Here is a 22,851-nt window from a genome sequence, read left to right as displayed (position 1 = left end):
TTTCCTCTGCTGTTTGTACATGTGAGCATGTCGGACGGTTGGTGGAATATGTGTTTTTGTTGGAGAATGGACTTCCTCTTCACTGTGGTGTATGTGGATAGGCACTGATTTGATTTCTGGTGTGGTGAACACATGTGGGAGTTTGTTTATGTGACTGTCTTTTGTATGTAGGAATCCCTGATGTATTTATGACTGTGGCATTGCAATCCATGCTTTTTTAGATCTGGGTTGTGTATGCGCTGGTGAGGACAGCAAGCCTTTATATGTGTGTGTGTGTGTGTGTGTGTGTGTGTGTGTGCAGGGGGGGATTGCTTTACCCTTGCAGGCTAAGTGTGTAATTATCTGATTTATATTGGGTATGAATTTATCCATCTGTCTCCAGTGGGTCTTTTTACATCATAACAAGACAGACAGACACTCACACACTCAGACAGACACACACCCACTCAAAACCACGACCCTCCGGCCTCAATACCATTTGCCGCCCACTGCCAAGCACACGGCAGCCTCACTGATTGACAGGTTATTTGGCCAATCGGTGTCGCGACTGTCTACGCCGCACCTCTTAGAGAATTGTTCTTTTGTCCTCCTCTTCTGGTTCAGCGCACAGGAGGTGAAATATAACCCCGCTAGGTTTCCCCAGCCATTATAGAAACGGATAGACGAGGGAGAAACTCCTTGAAAGACGAGCCCTCCAATCAAACTGTCACTCAAGAGAAAGGCGAGCGCTGTCGCCAAAAGTAAGAAAAGTGTCACTTAGGTTACCATTTCAGACTGAGGTGTGTGTGTAGGTGTGTGTGTGTGTGTGTGTGTGTTAGTTAGAGTGAAAACAGGCTTGTGAGAGTTACTGAGCTCCTGGTGTGCCAAGGGTGGTGGCATTTGTTTGTTAAATGGTCCGAAATGCCAACAGTTCTGGTTTCAATGTGGCCCCAACTCTTGCCAATAGAGCATAGCTTAAATTTGTGAGAAAGACAAGAGGTAGTTATTTGATCTTCTCTTTTAGTCAGAGGAAATAGTGCCCTTTACTCCTGTTCTGTTGTTTTTGATAATGGAACGCAGGTTCGTGAGAAAGGAGAAAGGGGAGAAAGCATTGAAGATGGAAAATGAAGACAAAGGGAGGAAGCAATGGGAAGAGAAGTAGAAGCCTCTGGGCAACATATTGTTTTCCTGTTGCTAATTGGGGGAAAATGGGCAAGATCACAGCATTTTCTTCCTCTCTTCCATGGGAAAATAAATATTTGATGTCAAGTACAATGCTATGGCAACGTCTACTCATTGCTAAATGTTAGACAGCCACTTGTATAAACTCCATTTGTGATACACTATGGCCATATAAATCTTTCAAATAGATTTTTGGGGATTTTTAGCTACACTAGCAGCTTGGCTCTACGGATGGCATTGTTAGTCTGTCAGTGCGGTCAGTCTGTAAACCACTTTGGTCAAGACAGAAATATCGCAACAGTTGAATGAATGGTCATCAGGCGTTCATGTTGTTTGAATCCTACTCACATTGGTGATCCCCTCACTTTTCCTCTTTCCCTCCTCTCCATTTTTGTTTCAGAGTGAAATGTCATGGATGGAAATGTCAATGTTATTGGATGGATTGCCATGAAATTTCCATCTAGCTCCATTATCAGGTTTTGACTCGTCCAACACTTGCAATACTTGCAAAACTAATTAGATTCCCATCAGTCTCAGGCGTACTATTTGTTTAGTGCTAATTAGCATATGTTAGCGTGCTAATATGCTAAACAAAGATGGTAAACGCTGCAACCATTACACCTGCTAAACATCAGCATCGTCTGTGCGAGCACGTTAGCATGCTGAATTTAGCTCAAAGCATCGCTGTGCTTAAGTATATAGCCTTGCTGTAGATCCATCCTAGGATCATTTTAGTATAAAACTGCTTTTCATGATAACGTTGCATCTAACCAAACTTTCCCCCCTCTGTGTGGTTGTTTTCTTTCAGCCTGTAAGATTGGTTACTACCGTGCTTTGGCCACCGATGGCGCCTGTTCCAAGTGTCCCCTCCACAGCTACTCTGTCAGGGAGGGCTCCACCTCCTGCGCCTGCGATAAGGGATATTTCCGATCTGAAACGGACCCAGCGTCCATGCCCTGCACTCGTAAGTACACCCATATGTAGCACACACAGTATGTAGTAATGCATAGGAATACACAAAATACACATCACTAACCCTAACACACACAAGTAATTGCCTTCGCCTTAACACGGCCATGGATTCTCTCTCTCTCATATATTGTCAACCTCAATTACCCCCTCGCACACAGAGAAAGTCTTCTCCGCACACATATAAGGCAGGTATGTGCTGGTTTAATAGGTGTGTTTTGATTCCAGGTGGTACTTAGTGATCAGTCATGGTGACAGAGAACTAATGAGGGTATAAACTGCTACATCTTAGATTCAGCCTTCCATAGAAAGACTGCAAAACAGCAGAGGAGGGCGACAAATGGAGATAAAATGTTAGTGGAGACGCGGTGAGGTGAAGAAAAAGGTGGAAAAACAAGAGTAGGTGGAAAGCTGCAGATGTATGCAGAGGATGATTAAGATGCAGTGATAGAGAAAGAGGGTTAAAGTGGAAAGCAGGAAGAGAAGAATGAAACACAGGAATGCATTGAGCTAAAGGAAGATATTCAGTGTTTTATTCTCAGTGTGTGTCTCCACTTTCCTCCCTACAGTTGTATGGGTCAAACTCTGGTGAATCTGGCTCTTCCAATCCTCCCTCCTGACTCACCATGACTATCATAACAAATATCATTAACAATCCTGCTGCCTAATGATACCTCTCCCATTTGTACTCCTCATTCCCTCTGAGTCACAGCATTGGGAGTGCGCACCGGTAGAAATATCTACAAACAGAGAACAAAAAGAAAAACCCACACAACACAAAAAAGTGCTGCACTCATTTCCCAGGAAATAAAAGTAATCATACTTTCATATGACAGACGTTTGTGTATGAGTGAGTATGTGTCATAAAGCAATTTTAACAACCAAAACATCTGTTAAGCTGCTGAGCTCATAGTTGGCTCACCATTTGGCCCAAATGATCTGTCAAGTTCCTGTGGATTCATCACTCAACTAAACACTTTATTGAATCAGACGAGCAGCCGAACGCCCCCAGCCTCATACTTAAGCAGCAAAACTGAGCGACCTCTAATTATTCCCCTGGTTTATGGTATCTATGTGAGATTATAAACAGTGCTCTATTGTGAAATATTGCTACAATAAAATAAATGAGTAAATGTTCCACTTGAGCAATATTATAATCTTTGGTGCGCAGTGCTGATTGCAGATTTACTTTCACCCTGCTTTCCTTGGTGTCACTAAAGAGTTTGCTTGGACTTTGTTTCCTGTAAATAGAAAAGCTTTTAAGAAACCGCTAGAAGCTATTGGACTTGTGTCATATAAACTAACAATCGAAAGTAGCAAAACGGGGAGTTTGTTTATGTGATAATATCCAGGAACATGATGGAACAGTAGCAATATACAACCAGTTGATTAATCGATTAGTCGATCCAAAATTAATCAGCAGAATATTTGATGGTTCCAGCTTTTCAAATCTTGTAATTTTCTGATTTTTCTTGTCTTACACTGTAATGACATTACTCTTAGGCTCTGGGAAATTGTAATGGACATATTTCACAGTTTTCTGATATTTTACAAACACAACAATTAATCAGTTAATCAAGAAAAATAATCTGCAGATTAACAAATTCATGGTCTTCTTAACCACTAAACAGGGCTTTTCATTATTAAAACATTTGCAAGTAAGTACACTGCAAATATTGTATGCCTGATTTTTTTTAAAGGATCAGACTGGTGTATAAAGTGTTTTTCTTGCTGCAGGAGGACATTTTTCAGCATTGTTTTCAGCAAACAAGGTCCTCCTGGGTGTTTAGCTCAGACAATGCTCTCTGTAATAGAAATTAAAGAGGAAAAAAAAAACCACAAATGAGCTGCTGATTATGAATCCCTAAAAATAATTCCATTAAAACTTTTTTTTTATTAAAACATGAGCCCTATTACTAAGTCACCCTCTGCACCTCTTACTGCTTTGTCACAGCACTTATATACTGAGTCACCAGCCCTCTTTTAATGGATGAGCTGGGATATCGTCCCCATTGTCTTGTTAGTCAGTATGGCATTTGACTACGGCTGCTGCAAGCAACAGCTGTCAAAGCTCATTACTTGGCTGGTTTTATAGGATCTTGCATTGCAATCTCTGCTACGTTCCCAACTCCACTGTTAGGAACTCAACATTAGCGGGACTCTCTCACCGACCCTTGCCCCACCTCGTCAGTCGGTCAACATTTGATCTCTGAACTCTCACCCCGTCTGTCGTCTGCTGTTTTCCTTCCTCGTGCAACTTTTTTTTTTTTTTTTTCAATTCTCACCCACATGTTAGAGCTCTGTAATTACAGCTGTCACTCACGCATCCCTCCTCATCCACATTTTTGTTTTCTCCCTCTCTCTCTCTCTCTCTCTCTCTCTCTCTCTCTCAAAACCCACTCAGAGTCATGAACAGAGCAAATGAAAAAAACCTCTTAAAGTCATTTCCCAGTTTGCCTTGCTGAAGGTCAGGCTGGGAAAGAGCCAGCATCTCTGGTAATTGGGGTACATGTCTATGTGTGTGTGTGTGTGTGTGTGTGTGTGTGTGTGTGTGTGTATGGGTAATTGAAAACGCTTTTTCCCCCTCTTAGCTAGGGGTTTACTGATGCAAGATAATGATTAAAACTGGATGTTGTGTAATTTTGTCAATGTGCGACTGTTTGTGTGCAGGCCTGTTTCTGCTCCTGTTTCCTATCTGTCAGCGCCTTTTCCTGCATCTTCGCTTTGTTCTTTTGATCGGCGGGTAATGTGTGCTACATTTGATCGGACTACTCGCACTCCAGATTAAACACAAGAGATCCAAATGTTTGCTTCCCACACTTTAGATTGACCTGCCTGAGAAACATGGCAGGATCAATGAGTTACATCTTTAAAAAAAACAACTTTTAGTGGTTTATTTTCATGTTTCTTGTCATGCTTTTGTGTTCCCTGGCTTGCTTCTCACTGTTTTGTTGTTTTTTCAACTTCCTTCTAAAGAAATTTATTAAGTGTGCTTTGAAAAATGCCCCAAAGACGAAGATTTCTCTTTATTCATCTTCATTTTTGTCAAGATTATTATGCCTCCACAGGCAACTGTAGACTTTTTTTCTATATAGTCCATATAGTTTATAGACAGGTATTTACATTAATTACAGCATATATGTATTTTCCAGAAATTTCAGAAACAGGTAGAAGACATCTCATAAATAACCAAATATGTTCTGGATAAAATATGCAATAGTAGGTATGCATTCACATGGGTGTATAAAAATACATACACATACACCATGCACAGGGCGGTAATGAGGACCAGGGACATGCACCCATGGGAGCTGGTTGCTCCACTATGTTCAGGTTATAAGCAGGAGTGTTCTCCATTTTGGGGTTTCTGTTGGCCCTTGATGTGTTTCTCAGATTTTCCCCAGTTTTCTTAGCAGTGGTTTAGTAAAGAGGAAGCGGGAGGGATGGAGGGAGGAATGAACGCAGAGCGGAGAGGACTCGAGGGGGCATTGAATAAATCCCAGCCGGATGGTAATAGCGGGGTCGATGCACCGGCCAATTTAGCTTGCTCTCCACCTCGGCCCTGCATAACACTCGCCTAACAATTACTGATGGAAAGAGACAGGAAGAAAGAGGGATAAAGGAGGAGAGAAGGTGGAGGAGGAGGAGGAGAGGGTGGCGGCATGCGGAGGGGAAAGATGGAGAATGGGAGCGGAGTAAAAATGAGAAAGACAGATTAAAGCAGGCAAGATGGAAGCGAAGGAGCAACAGGAAAGAAAGAATTAAGGCTCTGAGCAAATTGCAAGGCCATAAACGAACGGAAAGGAGAGGAGGGGCAGAAAAAAAATAACGTCTTTTAGCTGAAACTTTCTTCAGGAGAAACTTTGTCTCCCTTTGGATTCCACCCGTAAGGAGTGCGAATTTTACGGCTATGTTGAGCTAACGTTGTACAAAGGTTGTGTGAGCGTCGCGCTCCCGTCTCCCCCCGCCACACACTCTCTCTCTCTCTCTCTCAGGATTAATTACCGGGTGTCAGTCACAGCCGACGGCTCTCCCACGCTCCCTTGCTCCCACCGGTGCATTCTGGGAGAGCGACAGGTACAACCAAAGGTAGTTTGCGTGTGTGTGTGGAATGTCAGGAGAAATACTGACACGTGGCGGAATGTGTTTAAGACTTTATACAGTCATAAAGATAGCGCTGTGGCAGCGCTCGTCATAGCAACAAACAAACAAAAATAATCTTACTGAGGTGTTCATACACACACTTGTTACACACATATGACCCCAGGCCTGTGAGTGGGAGTTTTTTCATCTTTCTATTCTTGTAAGGACAAGAACAGAAGAACGAGAACACACACATTCTCAGACGCTGACCTGAAACATTAATATTACCTTTGTCCTGTTTGGTTTATGACTTGAAGTCCAGATAACAGCCTAGTAATAGCTTTTAACTGTGTGTCTCAGACAGCACACTATTGAGTATAGAAAGAGAGTAGAGGTTGGTTGAACCTAACACACTGACAAAGGCCCTATTACAATGACGGTTGGGTGTTGGCACCTTAATTTAGAAACCCCATCTGTAACTTGTTCCCATTGTCTGAGAAGCGGACGGAGAGAATGAGGTGAAAGAGCGAGAGAGGAAAAGTGGGTGAGGAGGAGAAAATGTGTGTGTGTGGGGGGGGAATAGGGAGTCAGCGCTTTATCATCATTTTTAATGAGACTTTATTAATAGGTTTTCATCGAAGGCTGCGAATGGTAGAGGAAGCTGAGTGATGCTAATATTAACACAGTGTACTCTGCATCCTTTCATCTCACCGTTTCACACACAGATTGTGTCACAGGCTGTTAGTGACCCTTTAGGTCATTTTCAGTTAAAGAGGCAGCCTTCCTCACCCGCCACCGTCCTTTTCTGTCCCCTCCCTCCATCCAGACTTGCTCCTTCCATACTAATCAGGAGCTTTCTGCTTTCTGGATGAGCAGACGGTGTTTGTCCTTCTCCTCTCCTCTCCATCTCCCTCATCTCAGCCTCAGTTTCCCCTCGGCGTTTGCCCGACTACAAACGCTGGCAAACACGAGTCCGGTCCACACACACATACGAGCGTCTTGTAAAAACGCACGCATCATGGGTAAAACTGCGCTTCCACTCATGCACAAAAGCTCACTTATTTCTCCTCAGGGCGACCATGCGCACACACTCCTACACGCTGTCCCCTCTGCTGCTCTCTGTGTCTCTGTGAAATCACTCATTGCCACTCTGCTCCTCCAAAAATAACACTGATAATTAATTTCCGTTGTGAGATGATTCGTCTGTGGACTGACTAGCTTTCATATTTCACCCTGCATCGATCCCCCCCCCCCCCCCAACACCCCAGCCCACTCGCGTGCGCTTCATTAGTCAGAGAGAGAGCGGGCGAGACAGGGGAAACAGAGACAGGGAGAGAGAGAGAGGGAGAGTTAAGTCAATTACCGCCGCTTATGTTTGAAAGCAACGGAAAAAAAAACACATTAATTACAAAAGAGCTGACATGTAAATTGGGATTGATGAGCAGGGGAGTTTGTGTCACATATCTGCGGAGCCGCTCCCATATAAAGCTACAGTGGGTAGGCCTTACATCAAAGCAAGACCTTAATAACAGGGTCCAAAGCAAACTTTGTCTAAAGTTATTGAGTGGGTGCCATAAAGCCCCGCTGTTAGCAGCAGGCTTGGGCGCTCTGCCACCTCCAGCTGATTCGACATATGAATGGGAAAGAAATCTGCTGGACTATTGGATTTCACTTAACGTGCTGAATTAATTGAGGTGAAATTGGATCCTCCCTCGCTGTAATGGACAGGACATTAAAAGGAAATTCAAGTAGCCTCAGCTCTCAATAAAGGGACAACCCAGTCAATTACACGTTCACATCTTTGTTATATGTATGTATGGAAAGAATCACTTACCAGACCCATTGAAGCAGTCGCCAAAAGCTAGTAGTATTTTTAATAATGCAATCACAAATTTGTTCTATTCTTGTTCTTAAAACTGTTTTTTGTGGTCACAGAAATAATGTCTCCCTCCTTACATTTTCAACAGTAACCACAAGTAAACATGAGTGTAACTCTGTACCTGCTTAGCATTTGGCTCAGTGCTGTTTATTCTAACCACCACTGGTAACAGCACCAACTCTTTCCTTTTTCCTTCCACCTCTATGTAGGCCCTCCGACGGCGCCGCTCCACCTCATCTCCAATGTGAACGAGACCTCCGTAAACCTGGAGTGGAGCCCGCCCCGGAGCTCAGGAGGACGCCAGGACCTGACATACAACGTGATGTGTAAGCGCTGCGGGCCCGATGGCCGGCGCTGTCAAGCCTGCGGTAACGGTATCCACTTCAGCCCCCAGCAGCTGAGCCTGAAGGGAACCAGGGTGTCCATCAATGAGCTGCAGGCCCACACTAACTACACCTTCGAGGTGTGGGCGGTGAACGGAGTCTCGCCTCAGAGCCCCGGGCCGGAACAGGCCGTGTCGGTGACCGTCACCACCAACCAAGCCGGTAAGATGATCAGACGTGCTTGGAGTGAGTTCATGTGGAAGTGTTTAGTTCCAACAGTTGTATTAAAGGAAGCCATTGCCAAGAAAGATAATGTGACAACTTGCCAGTAGCCATCAGGGATTGACTGATATGGGCTTTTGAAGGGCGATGCTTTGGACATCTTTCAACTTGAGTGCAGCTTCAGTTAGCTAATGTTTCTTACAAGAATTCACTGGGCTTCACATAGGCAACCAGCATAGCACTGATTAAGTCAGCAGTAAGTAAATGTTTGTCAATCAGACTGGATTTCTGCAGCACTGATTGGCCTGATTTATTGACATACTAATATATTTTTCCACTCTACTGACCATTCAGAAAGATTCAGTGATCTTTTTATGCAAGTTTTGGCCAAGAATGATAAAAACAGTTCTAAATCAGTACATAAGGTATATTAAACTATAGGTAACTGTTGTAACTATGGTTACCTAACGCCATGTTACTAGTCACAATTTGTAAGTGACATAAAAGCCTAACCACAGATTAACCTTTCAGATTGAAAGTTCCTTCTCGACTTGGAAAAAGCATTTGAAAATTCCAGTCTCATGGCAAGGTCCTTGTTTTCGATCATTTCACATGATTTTCCTCAGGAGCTGGAGTCGCCCGCTTGTCATGAAATCATAGATGTTCATATTTTCATTTGTACTCCTCGCTATCTTCCGAGGAGGATTATGTGATACGATCAAAAGCTCCAGAACGGTTCCTAAACTCGTCTGTATGTGCGTGTGAAGGAAGGAGCGTATGTTGTAGAGAAGCTTTGCAGTTGTGTGTGTAAGCTTATGTATGATTCAGAGCACAGGTTTGTTACACTTAATGCTTGAAGTACTTTTTTGGCGAGGCAATCTACGTGTCAGAACATGTTTATTAAAGCTGTGAATAATTTGGGCGAAGGCTGGATGATTACTGAGGAGGATGATGAATTTCTCTGCTGTGGGAAATGATTTTCTGCAATATTTCACTTGAGTTTTGCATAATTAGGCACGAGAAGCCTAGGATGAAGATAGGGGCAACGTGCTATATTTAGCTCTCAAACTAATGAATTAGAGGAGTCGTATTGATCTTGCGGAGGCTTCATTACAAATGCCGCTGGATTGTGTGTCTGTGTGTGTGTGTGTGTGTGTGTTTGTGTCTGTAATTATTTGAGTAGAACACACCCATGAATACAGCCTCTCCTCCAGTGCTGGAGAAGAGCCCTCTAAGCCCGGGGGTGCGTCCAAAGCCTCCCGTTGTTTTGTCATTTAGCCATTTTGTAACTGGTTGTTGTGCAAATGGATTTTACAACCCTGGCCTTTTCTCTTCATCCCTCTCTTCTCTCCTCCGCTTATAGCCGATCATTACCTTGGTCTTCTTTACAGCTCTGCTCTTGGGTGGCAAGCTAAGTGCCTTTTTTGTGTCGTTTTTATATCGCTAATTTCCATCCCTGGGAAAAGCGAATATCTTGAATGGGGCATGGACTGGCAATGTAAGGAAACAGTGGCTTGATTTATCAGCTGGGGTCAGGAAGATAGAGATGAATGGATGCGCTGCCTGTGGGAGAGCTACGAGCGCTGCCAAACAGGCATGAGCTGTAATGGAGCACACCCAAGAGTCCAGGCTGAGGGCTCGTAATAGCATGTCAGGACGGTCACACTGGCGTGCGGTTGCGCAAAAAAAACTCCAAAGTGCACACTCTCACACATGGATTCATACAAAGACATAGTAACACACGCACACACACACACACACACACACACGGCGATCTTCCCCTGTGGTTGCTCGAGGCTAATCTGCTGACTTCGAGTTGTAAGATATAGATGATGTTGCCTTTGGCTCGTCACTGGTGCATGTTTCACAACTGTTCCCCAGGATTAGTTATATGAAGCTTGCAGCTGGAAGCTCTATTAGTGTGTGTGTGTGTGTGTGTGTGTTTGCACATGTGCAGGACTGACTGCATGCTTGGCTAAAAGTGAGAAAATGTGTTACACAGAGTGTTTGTACGCTGGTGGAGAGAGACTCTCAAACAATGTCCTCTATGTGTCTCTGGGTGGTGCGTGTCTCTTCTAATTTGTGCGCATATGTGTGTGTGTGTGTGCGTGTTAAAGAGAATAGCTCCAGACTGATTGGATTTCTTCCTGCTAATGCTCGGTAGGGGCTTTGGAAGCTCTGGTTTCAGTCGCTGGTAATCCAGCCAGTCATCTGTGGCTGTCCCTCTCTCTGTATCGCCTCCCCTCATCCAGACACCGTGGATTACACATTTATTATGATAGATTTATTAGGATTTATAAGTGCTGTGGAAAAGACACCCCTCGCCGCCGCTGCTGCCTTCTCATAAAAGTTCAAATTTCGGCTAGAGAGGAAGAAGTGAAGTAGGCAGGTTGGAAGGGAGGAGCGCTTATGTGTTTTTGTGTGAGAGGAAAAATGGATGAAGCTGCAGCGCGCTCCAGGAGACAAAAAAAAAAATGAAGACATGAGTGTTTTTGATTGCATGTGCATGCATCTGTGAGCAGGCATGCATTTGTGTGCGTGCACGAAGAGGTCAGATTCCGTGTCTCGCCGTGAACAATTCCGCCGTCGTAAATCAGCTGGGATGTAACCCTTTCACCCAGTCTGCATGAGGAGAGGGAGGGGAAAGAGGGGAGATGTCCAAGCTTTGAACTGACCCCTGGCTGTAAATGGATGTTTTTCCCCATTTTATGGGGTCAAGCACTTTGTGTGCGTGTATGTGTGAGAAAGAGGGGAAGAGAGAGTGAGAGAGAGAGAGGTGTTTATGTCTCGATACAAAATACTTGGCAGGCTTAGGTGACTAAAAGTGAATTAGTGCATGAGAGTGTGTGTGGGCACGTCTGTCAGCGCACATGTGTGTGAGTTTCCATCTCTCTGGCAAATCGGACAGACGTACATGTGGAAATGTGTTCGGGGAGATGGAGGCAGGCTTTATAGGCGGGAGGGAAGGATCTTGTACGCAGGAGCCATTTTCCCGACACCCTGAAAAACGGCTCCCTCCTCGGCTATTTTTCCTTGGCGGCAGCAAAAACGAGTGACTCCAATCTGGCAACCACATGTGCACCCCAGCCTCTGTCTCTTTTAATGTCAAACTGTAATCGACCGCATATTCGTGCAACTGCTCGCGCCGACCACAGCTGCTCCTTGCAGCACAAATACTTTGTGATGAACATGCTCGCAAAGACAAACTCGCTCACTCAACAAACCGTGTCCCACGCTGAGGCAAAACCTCACAAACGTCTGCAGAAAAATCGCCGCTCAAGCCCCACTATTCTCCTGGGAGGGTGATTTTTCAAACTAAACCCAGAACTCTGCATCTCTCTGCGTCTCTGCTAGTTTTTTTTTTTTACTCGTCATAATGTATGCATAGGTGCTGTGATTGAGTCTTTTTACTGCCTGTGTGAGATAATGGCAGAAGGTGTATGTTTTTCTGTGTGAATTTCTATCTGTCTGTTTGTGTAATGAGGTCCTTTGTGGTGTTCTGTGTGTGTGTGTGTGTGTGTGTGTGTGTGCAAATGTTGCAGGCTGTGAAAGAGTTTTTTTGGAGCGCACAATTCTGAAATGAGATCTGAATATTCATTGCGTCTAACACTTATTATTCCACCAACATTTTTAGCCCACACGTTCAGGAGGCAGTAAGAAATTACAGATCTGCTCCACATATTTTCTCTACAGAGGTGCCAGCTAGTCTATCATGGTCTGTCCAAATCGCAGCCTCAGGTGAAGCTTTTCTCTATTCAGGATAGAGATGTCAGGGTTAGTCTTACATCAGTTCTGTGCACACATTGTTCGACAATATTTCAAATTTCTCTTTGTATCAGTTTGCTTTTTAGGCATTCCTCTGACCAATTTATCTTTTCAAGTCATAAAACATGGCCTTGATGGATCATTTATTTGGTGTCTGTGCTGTTTTTAACCTTGCCGTCTCATGTAGTGAACCTCAGAAGGGACCACTCAGAAAATCACTCATCTTTATCCTCACATTAGCCGAGGGAAAAATAAAAACGCAACAAGAAGAGCAGAACACGATTAAATCGCCATATCTGTCATCTTTGGAGGAAAGATGGATGTGTGGATTACCTTGGGGGAACGAAGGCCTGTGACCCCTCTGGGGTTTTTCTTTCTGAGCCGAGTGTCCTCGGTCGGCCCCATGGGGGCCTTCAAATTGCCTCTTGCTGCTGGATAAGATTGATCGGAGGGATACAAATGGCCGCCATCTAATTGTTTAACAGAGACGCAACACATTAGGCCAACAGGATGACACAACCTTGAGTTAATCTATTTACTAAGAGATGTCTGCAATCCCATCCCTTTCCATCTCCATCTCAACCCCCACCAGTTACAAACCCACTGCCCCCTCCTGCCGCTTCTTCACCCCACTGAAACTCAATCCATGGCTGGTGCTTAGATTCCAGGCCTGTTTGAACTCAATCCCCAGCTAAAAGCAGGGCTTTGTTAGCATTAGCTTGGAGGCTAGGCTCCCTGGAGTCCCTAGTCAAAGTGATGAGAATGTATATAATGTCATAGATAATCCAATAATAATCGGTGGACCACGAACCCCTCATTAATCATCCCACTGTAATTTTTTAAAAGGCAGATGGTCTGAAACCAGTAAGGTTACAGTATCACTGAGGAGCAGAGGTCAAAGATTCACTTCTTGAGAACTTGTAAGAGCAGACGCTGTAAAGAAACACTGCCTTGGTTTCACTGGAAATGTTTTTTGAGTGTAGCTTTGTTGTGGCTCTGAGAAGAAGAGAGGAGTTTGTAGTCATTTGTTTGGTTGTGGTCACCTGTGTGTGTGTGTGGGCGGATGTTCGAGCTCCTACGGGGACTTTCCCGATGCTCGAAGTGTGTGTTTGTGTTGTCTTTTTGTCTCTGGGTTGTATGTTCATTCCTGTACTTTTTTGTTCCTTGGTGTATAACTCCATCTGTCTCACTGTATGTCTTCTTGCCTGCTCAAAACTCAATCTGTACATGAGTGTATCTCTGTTTACAACACTATCTCTCTCTATGCCTATGCTTTTCTCTTTGTAGTGGCTAGAGTGTGTATGACCCAATTTTAGTGTTGTCACATTCCCTGAAGATAAAGGTTTGATTTGTGCAGCGGTGACACACTGGTGGGAGGGGACGAGTGCAAGCCATTATCTGTGCTTTAACCTTCACATGTTAAAGGCGGCTGAACGCAGATAGCACAGCTGCTTGAAATATGGCCTCATTATCAGCTGCAGCAGAAAGGGCTCGAGATAAGATCGCTCGCTGAAGCTTTAATGAAAACCAATTGATTTGCTCTCTTGAAGACAAAAAAAGGCAATGGCGTTGAGCTCATTTCGAGCTCTCCAAGGCGGACTTTGTAGCAACGTAAGGTTTCCCAGGGTGACCTGGAAAATGAACTTAGACATTATTTTGCCAGCTTGTAGAAAAAGTGGCTGAGACGCTAGCGTCAGCCGAAGGGAAATTGGATCAGTTTTATGGATGCCAACCTTGAGTTCAGAAACAGAGTATTGCCATACTCTCAGCTGTGTGGCCATACAGCTCTGTAATACCTCTGATTTTGAATCGAAGCCAAGTTCAAAGACAAATGGAAGTGATTGCCTTGTGGCCTGGACCACTGTTTGACTTTCTCAGCAGGAGCAAAGAGAGGGGGATTTAGGAGAGCAATAAAAAACAGACTTGGTGTTTCCAAGGCTGAAAACAACATGGTGGACTGGGAGAAAACAGCGGGCTAAAATTGTTTCTTCTCTTGTTTTTATTAATCTTGCTAGCTCCCTCTCCAGTGACGTCCATCCAGGCAAAGGACATTACAAGACACACCATCTCACTGGCCTGGCAGCCTCCAGATAGAGCCAACGGGGTCATCCTGGAGTATGAGGTCAAGTACTACGAGAAGGTGAGCGGTTTTACGGGAGATGTAGGTTCTTCTGACTAAACAGCAATATAATTTGACAGCAAGTATATTTATTGCAAAAACAGCTTTTGAATCAGCCAATAAAACCATATCTGATTTCTCTGTCGCATTGTATTTCTTCTCCAGGACCAGAATGAAAGAAGCTACAGAATCATAAAAACCTCATCCAGGAATACTGACATCAAGGGTCTCACCCCCATCACCTCCTACGTATTTCATGTGCGCGCTCGCACGGCTGCTGGCTACGGGGAATTCAGTGGCCCCTTTGAGTTCATGACCAACTCCGGTAAGTTCAGCCACACCACTTTTGCTCGCCTCGCATGGATGACATCATTGCACTGCAGAGCCAGAGAGGCTTGATGCCAGCTCTATCGTCCCTGTTTCAAAATCCTGCAATGATAGCATCTTTTATGAGTTTGTCTCTTTCATTGTAGAATCATTAATCAAAATAGCTGTCGTCTATAAAAGATAAATGATATTGGTGCTCCAGAACCTGACTAGCAACTTGAGGAGTTTCCATTATTCAAGTTGCAATGAGTCTCAGTGGATGTGCCAGCGACGGTTCAACCTTTATGAGTTTTTGAAGAATGATACCATTTATGATAGTCTTAGTTGGAAGCTGCTGATGGCTACTTTTTGCTCCTTGCAGTGGCCTTAAATATGATCATATTAAAGTATTCAGTGTTTCCACCAGACTCTGAAACTCTAACATAACAACAGTAACAGTGCCTATATGGGCGGACTCCATTTCAAATCAGTTGTTTCAGACTCATGCTGTGCAGCCGACAAATGTTCAAACCCACAGAATCTTAGTTTAAATTCTAGTGGAGATCCCAAAGTTTTCAAAGATGCCAAATATGTCAGACTGAGGTTTGGGGAAATGCATATTAAATGATGCACAGACATCTAGAAAATTTCTATTTGATGGAATGGTGCAGCCATAGAAACACACAAGGTCTTTGGATGAGCTGATACTGTCAGACAGAGTTGAATAAGATGATTTAGAAGGGAAACAAAAGAGGGAAACTGGCATTATCAGGAGTTAGAATTAATTCACATGAAGGACCGAGGCAAACACTTTGGTGTTCATCAGTTTGTTATCAACATGTAGTCAAACAGACTGCATCAGGTCTATCATATCATTAGTGGTCGGCACTGACTGACCAACCTAAGCTTAACTTCTTACTTTTTCTTCACATCTCTGCTTTATCTCAGTAAATATTCTGCCAAATGATATGAACAGGTCGTGGCAGATTGTGACGTAGAGGGTTACGGAGATGCCCTGTAAGCACAGGTGTCCCCTTTATCATGCAGATAGAGACAGCGGCGCATGGTAATGACACGGTCAAGCACACATCCTAATGGGCTGTCATTGTCCATCAATGAAGCATGTGACAGACTTTATAGGAGGGGAATCGTAAAATGGAGGCAAAGGGAACAAGGACAAACATTGTGTGTGTGTGTGTGTGTGTGCGTGTGTGTGTGTGGAGAGAGTGGAGGAGAAAGAGAGACATGGGGAGGAAGTGGGAGGGAGGTCAATGACTGACAAACACAAAATGTACACTGGCTCTTTCATGTGCGATGATATTGACTTTGCTCTTTTTTCTCTCTTCAACCTTCTTCTCTTTCTCTTTTCTCTACTCTCCCTCCTCCTCTTTCCCCCTTCCACAGTGCCAGCTCCCATTATCGGTGATGGGGCCAACTCCACGGTGTTACTGGTGTCCGTGGTGGGCAGCGTGGTCCTCCTCCTCATCCTCATCAGCGCTTTTGTCATCAGCCGAAGGTGAGCTTCATCCCTCTTCATCCCTCTGTCCCTTCTGCTTTCTGTCTCCCCTTCTTTCCTGTGAGATGAGGGATGTCTTGCTTAGCAGCAGGAAAAGTAGCTGTCAGGAGATGGACGTCACTCGGAAAAACACACAAACACACACACACACACCGAGCCAGACAGCTAGTGCAACTCACTCACGTCGGATGAGTGATGACTCGCCACACCGGAGACGTGATTGACAGCCCCGACAGCTGAAGAGATGCAATCAGCGACCCTTCGCTCCCTGTCCTCTGCATCCATCCTCGCTCCTCGCATCCCTCCATCCCTCTCCCTCTATCTCTCAGCTAGCGGCTGTTATCCCGGCCGCTGGTTATTTTCTCCCGCTGCGCCGTGCTGACCGCCGTGAAGAGAATGAGAGAGAGAGAGAGAGAGAGAGGAAAAAAAGAGAAAAAGAGGAAGAGAGATAGGAGGGTGGACAATGAGATAAGCAGGGCAATGAAAAAGTATGGAGATAGAATAGAGAGAGAGAGAGTGAGACAGAAAGGCATCAGGTGGATTTTCAGTGACCCAATCTCAGAGTGTTAACCAGCGAGCAGGACAAAGCACTGCCACACAGATGGGATTACATGCAGATGGGGCTGCCTCACCTCAGGGTGTTAACCACACTCCTCCTGTGTGTGTGTGTGTGTGTGTGTGTGTATCTGTGTGCATATCCTTATGTAAAAAAAAAAAAAAAAAAGTATTGTTTTCATGTGTGTGGTAGCACTGGGGGAGGGGGAGTGTTAATGGTTTGTGTGTTGACACATTTGCATGTGTGTCCGAGCCTTTTGTGAGCATTTGTTGATCCCGTTATGCGTGTGCGTGTGCTTCTTTATATGGAAACCAAATCATTGTTTGCATGTGTGTATTGGTGTTGAGAATGATAGGGAGTGAAGGGGGCTGTTGATTGTGTGTGTGTGTTTGTGTGTGTGTGTGTGTGTGTGTGTCCTCGCTTTCCATGTGATTGCCTCTCTCCTCAGCCAAGCAGGTGGTTGTCTCTGCCTTTTTTATATGCATGTGACGGCCACTGTCATTGTGCTGCCGCGGCCATCCTGTGATTGTGGGGAGGGACTGTAATCACGTAGCCGTTTACCATCATTACACAACCATAGAGGAGGACAATGTCTCTCACATCTGGTCATTTCCACCACCGACCCAACACATCAATATAAGCACAGGTGTCAGGCTGCCTGAGGGATTCGGAGGGATTTAAGTGCATCTTCACTAGGATTGATTTATAGCTTTTATACCCGCATGGCCCCTTTACTCCATGTTCTTGCTGTACGCTCAGTGCCCTTCAGAAACCCTCAGTGCTGGTAGATGTTTTACTCGACTAAAAATAGAAAAATACAGAATAATTATTGGCAAATTGTATTTAAAGTATAGAAAGTAAAAGTACTCATTATGCAGAATGGCCCCTTTCAGACTCTGGAATATTAATACTGATGCATTAAGATGGAAGTTGGTCAAAAAGGATCTAATTTAAGCTACTTTTAGTTTGGTAGATGGTTCTCTCAAAATGCAACATATTTTACAAGCATGTTATGAATGTTATAGAATCTATAAATCAACTAGTAACTGTAACTGTTAAATAAATACACATGAAACTGAACTTATAATATTAATATTGCCTTATGAAGTCAGTGTAAAGGACCATAAAATTGGACTTAAGTACAGTACTTGACTAAATGTACTCTGTTACTTTCCACAACCAGAAAACTTGAGTCTTTTTTGTGATTTTTGGCATCTGGTAGTAAACATTCCTAAAAAATATTTTAATGAAGTGATGAATGCACTGAAAAATGTTAATAATGCAAAGGTAGCATGGGAGTTGACCCTTCAGTGGGATCAGTTCAGTGTGGTGAACTTTCCGTGAGTCCATAATACATCATTAATGGAATAGTTCAACATTCTAGCAAATACATTTTTAAATTTCAGTTTCAGATTTAATGTGCTAATTAGAGAACTTCAGATTTGCTGGTAGAGGATATTTTTTTCACCTGTGGACAGAGCCAGGCTAGCTGTTTCCCCTTGTTTCTAGTCTTTGTGATAAGCTAAGCTAACAGTCTCGTGGCTTTAGCTTAATATTTAACGTACCGTCATTAGAGTTGTATCAAGCTTCTCATCTAACTCTTAGCATGAAAGTGAGTAGGTGTATTTCCTTAAATTGTGTTCTATTCCTAAGCTTTTATCTACATAACTAAGAGCAAATCTCAATATTCCATATCTAAAAATTACAATAGGTATGTCGTCAGCTTATTATATAGAATGCATTCTGTCTGTGTAATGAGCTCCGACTAATAAATAATGATATCGAACAAGAATATCAGTGTCTCATCAGTAATCAGTCATTTTGTTGCCTCTTCGCGTTAATTAATTGATGTATAAGTGGGTTTAGGAATCTTTGTTTATGTTTTAATTAAGCTTTACTGAATTGACACTTGTGTTCCATTTTGTTTTGTTGATGCAGATGCTTTTTATTCTGACACACACTCCTTGACATTTGAAACTTGAAAATTTGCATTTGCTGTTGTGACTCCAACTGACCGCCCTACTGTTTTTGCCCCCAGAAGGAGTAAGTACAGCAAGGCCAAGCAGGACTCTGACGAAGAGAAGCACTTACATCAAGGTAACTCATAGTTAACGCTACACCTACACACTCTATAATTGAAAAACATTAGTGCTGTCAGGTGTGCTCATGTGCATGCACTCTAAACCGCAAATGAGGCCCATAAAATGGGGGGAAAAAAAACAAAACTATTTTGAAGTTAATGTACTTGCATCCCAACATGCCCCAAACACCTCATTATCAAGCCATCAGCATTGTTATTTGGGTCCCACAAAAATTTCAAGTTAATGAGCTCCATCTTCATCGAAGTCAGCCATGGTGACATGAAAAGCATTAGAGTCGGTGTAAATGGATGTATGGAGAGAAGAAAGGAGGAGGAAGAGGAGGAGGAGAGGTTCCGCAAAGGAAGGCGGTGTAGCCTGCAGCACGATGAAATAAAGAACAGATGGAGAGTACTTGCCGGAATGAATTAACCTTCATTTTTCACTCCCTTCTCTCTTTCTGTTTTGCTCCCTTCCTTCCTTCCTTTCTTTCCAAACTTCTTTCCTAGGAGTGAGGATATACGTTGACCCCTTTACCTACGAGGACCCAAACCAAGCCGTCCGTGAGTTTGCCAAAGAGATAGATGCCTCCTGCATCAAGATCGAAAAAGTCATCGGCATCGGTGAGGAGCTATGTTTTGTTTTCAGTCATTTCAGTGGATTCACCCATTTTTCATCAATTATAATAAATGCAGTGTTTTGTGGAGCATTTGCAGTTGGACGTATTCTGGCATACTTTGGATAAAAGCATCCACCTAATGGAATCATAGCATATTTGGTATTCGTTTCATGCTAATATTTTGCTGCCAGCATTTGTTTCTGGGTGATTCATGCCTGTGTGTGGCTGTGTATGCACTCATGTGCGCTCAGAATAAAAACCATCGTTTTCTCTGACAATAACATTTGGTCTGCCTCCAGAGAGGTCAACGAGTTAAAAAAAAAAAAAGAATTCAGGAGAGGCTAAATATGTTGTCCGTGCTATTCCTGTGGCCAGAGAAAAGTCATCCAATGACAAAATAATAAAGAGAAAGAATCAATATCCATTTCCTCCCTCTCTCTGCTCCAGTGGGTGAGGGGGGGGGGGGGGTGAGGGATTAGAGACCCTGATCAATGTTTAAAGTGGACCCCTTCTAACCTGCACGCGCACACAAACACACACAGGCGCAAACCTTCATCTACTGCCTTCTTGATTTGATTTATAGTCCGTGTACTGTCGTATCAAGTGCTTGTGTGATCATTCCGCTTTTTCAACCCGACGGCCGTGTGTTTCAGGGGAGTTCGGGGAGGTGTGCAGCGGCCGACTGAAGATGCCGGGCAAGAGAGAGATCTGCGTGGCCATCAAGACGCTGAAGGCCGGCTACACCGACAAGCAGAGGAGGGACTTCCTGTCCGAGGCCAGCATCATGGGCCAGTTCGACCACCCGAACATCATTCACCTAGAAGGCGTGGTCACCAAATGTATGTCTGACTTTGTTTACGTTTCATTTACAGAAAGGTGTCAAATAAAACAAAAAAGATAGAAGATAATTTGGTGCATAATTCCTTTGCTATTCAGGAAACCTTTGGAAACTATTTGGGGGACATGAAATTGCTACAGGAAATTGCTCCCACACACACATACACAAACACACACAATCCCATTTTCACACACAATGACTATTACATTATAATAACACAGACATTCATTTCTGCTGTCCCCTCTCTCCCTTAAAAAAAAATCGTAACAATAAATCATTTCAAACTACGTCTGCGGTTTTGGGTGACTTTGGAGAAAGGTGAGTGCAGGGACAGACTTATCTTTACTAGCCGAAGGTGTGTGTTTGGGTGCTTTGTGTTTTCATGCCTTTTACCTACAGTATCTAAAGATATCCAAACACTTATGTTCCATCCTGGCATTGTGTGTGCGTGTGTGTGTGTGTTGTCCGGATGTCCCACTTGGGGTATCCCCAGGTGGATTTTGTCCAGATGGAAAGGGTCCAGCATCGGTGGGGAGGGGGAGGTGGAGTTAGATCTAGGTGGGCAGTTGGGAGGGGGTCTAATGGGTCCAGGAACAGGCCCTGTAGTGCGGCACCAGGCTCATTAATCATGGTGTCAGCTGTAAATGTGTTTGGGGTTAGGGAGTGATACCCTATCCCTCCTCTATCTGCTGCTGCATGGCCACAAAACACCGGCCAAATCTCCCTCCCTCTGCCCTTGGCACTCTCTCCTCTCTGTTTCTCTCTACCTTTTACACCTTCCCCCAATGCTATTTGGTAGGATAGAAGTGTATATGTATGTATGCGTGTGTGTGTGTGTGTGTGTGTGTGTGTGAATATCTTGTCAACACATGTCGGCGTCTGTGCCTTTGATTTTATGCATGTGTATGTGAGTGTTACCATAGCTGATAGCCGGTCTCGGCTCGGGTTAGATGGATGAAGTGCCTTAATGTGTCGTGACACTACAGCCTGGCCCTATCTGTGCTAGATAACACTGTCTCTCTCACTCTTGTACACACCATACACACACTCAGACAGATGCACACACACACACACTTAGCCCAGCTGGAGCTGAAAGTGAACAGCAGCACAGGCAGAATTGCTTATCACCTATCCCACCTCTCACCATGGGGAATGACCTCTTAGACCTCAGAGAGACGGAGTGAGAAAGACAGAGGGAAGGCGGACAGATGGACAGGCGGAAGGAGAAGAAATCGGAGACAAGCGGCAGCCAGGGAAGGTGCAAATAGAGACGCGGACAGAAAGAGACAGGGAGGCGGTCAGGGGCTGATGGATTAGAGGAAAGACGGAGAACAACAGCGGGGACGACAGTGGGAGAAAGCAGAGGGTGGGAGAGCTACTGAACTGGAGGCTGAAAAAGAAAAAAGATGGAGCAAGACAGAGGGAGAGATGAAGCAGAAGAAGATGACCTGCGAAGCAGTGACAGGAGCCGACATGAAAGGATGGTGAGCCAAAGCAAGGAGGGCATCCGATAACTCCCACTCCACCTCCTTCCACTTTTGAGAGCTTGACACAAGGTTTGGGCAAATTAGTCCTTCACACTTGAGTGTGTCAGCGGAATCTATTAAAAATCCATTATTTGAATAGCACTCCGCTCTCCATTACAATCAAGTTAAAAGGAATTCTCAATCTGGCCTCAGTTTGCTGGCATGTCCAACAGAGCCAATTAAGGCTTATTAATTATGGAGGAACTCCAAATAGGCACTAAAATACATAAATGTGCAAAAATCTCACACTGAGGACTGCCTGGCTGTAGTCCACCATCTTGAAACCCGTATAGACTTTATATTTCTATCACGCTAGTGTGTAATTAAAATCCAGCCTCCGTTAGAGCTCAAAATCAGACGTGATATTTTTAACGGCTCATTTACATAAAGCAAAAGTGTGCTAATTTAAGAAAGATCTGCTTTTAAAAGCCAGATCTTTGTTTGTTGCGAATGCAAGGGCCTCTGAGGAGCGTTTGCCCAACGTTCCCCCAATATTGTCCCCCTGTTGCGTCTTTCCCCTTCCCCTGTTTTGTTGGCAGGTGATAATCGGCCCACTGGCGGGGCCCTTGCCCAGAGTTCATTGCCAAAGGCGGCAGGGCGTATTCAGTAAACAAGGAATTAGCATGCAAATGGGCTGGGAGGAAGAGGGCGGGGCTGGGAAGGCGAGAGTTTAAGGTCGCAGGTCAGACGCTCCCCAGACTTGATTGGGGAGCTGTCAATCACCGGCGGCCCTGGGGCAGAGACGCACAACAAAGGGAACAAAGATGGCTGACAAAGAGGGCCCCCGCTCTCTCTCAGCTTTAACTCCACTTCCTCTTTTTGGGGCATCGCCGGAGCGCCCCATAATTAATGGAGTGCCAATCACGCGGCGGGTAAGGCGGTGACTGACGG

General features: G+C 44.3%; 1 protein-coding gene across 2 annotated transcripts in view; it reads left to right on the top strand.

Moving 5' to 3' along the window:
* epha4l (eph receptor A4, like) overlaps positions 1–22,851 on the top strand; it is a 56,246-nt gene that overhangs the window by 22,195 nt on the left and 11,200 nt on the right. Inside the window, exons 4-11 of one of the 2 annotated variants that reach the window (XM_044354064.1) lie at positions 1,970–2,125; positions 8,302–8,637; positions 14,418–14,542; positions 14,687–14,846; positions 16,232–16,343; positions 18,941–18,996; positions 19,487–19,600; positions 20,250–20,435. In XM_044354064.1, coding sequence (XP_044209999.1) covers positions 1,970–2,125; positions 8,302–8,637; positions 14,418–14,542; positions 14,687–14,846; positions 16,232–16,343; positions 18,941–18,996; positions 19,487–19,600; positions 20,250–20,435 — 1,245 coding nt within the window. Of the gene's footprint in view, positions 1–1,969; positions 2,126–8,301; positions 8,638–14,417; positions 14,543–14,686; positions 14,847–16,231; positions 16,344–18,937; positions 18,997–19,486; positions 19,601–20,249; positions 20,436–22,851 lie in introns of both variants that reach the window. The other variant, XM_044354063.1, reaches the window with a different exon arrangement.

This window comes from Thunnus albacares, chromosome 6 (assembly GCF_914725855.1).
Source record: "Thunnus albacares chromosome 6, fThuAlb1.1, whole genome shotgun sequence".
Taxonomy (NCBI): Eukaryota; Metazoa; Chordata; class Actinopteri; order Scombriformes; family Scombridae; genus Thunnus; species Thunnus albacares.
Note: the sequence above shows the minus strand (reverse complement) of the source record. Positions and strands in the feature narration are given on the sequence as shown.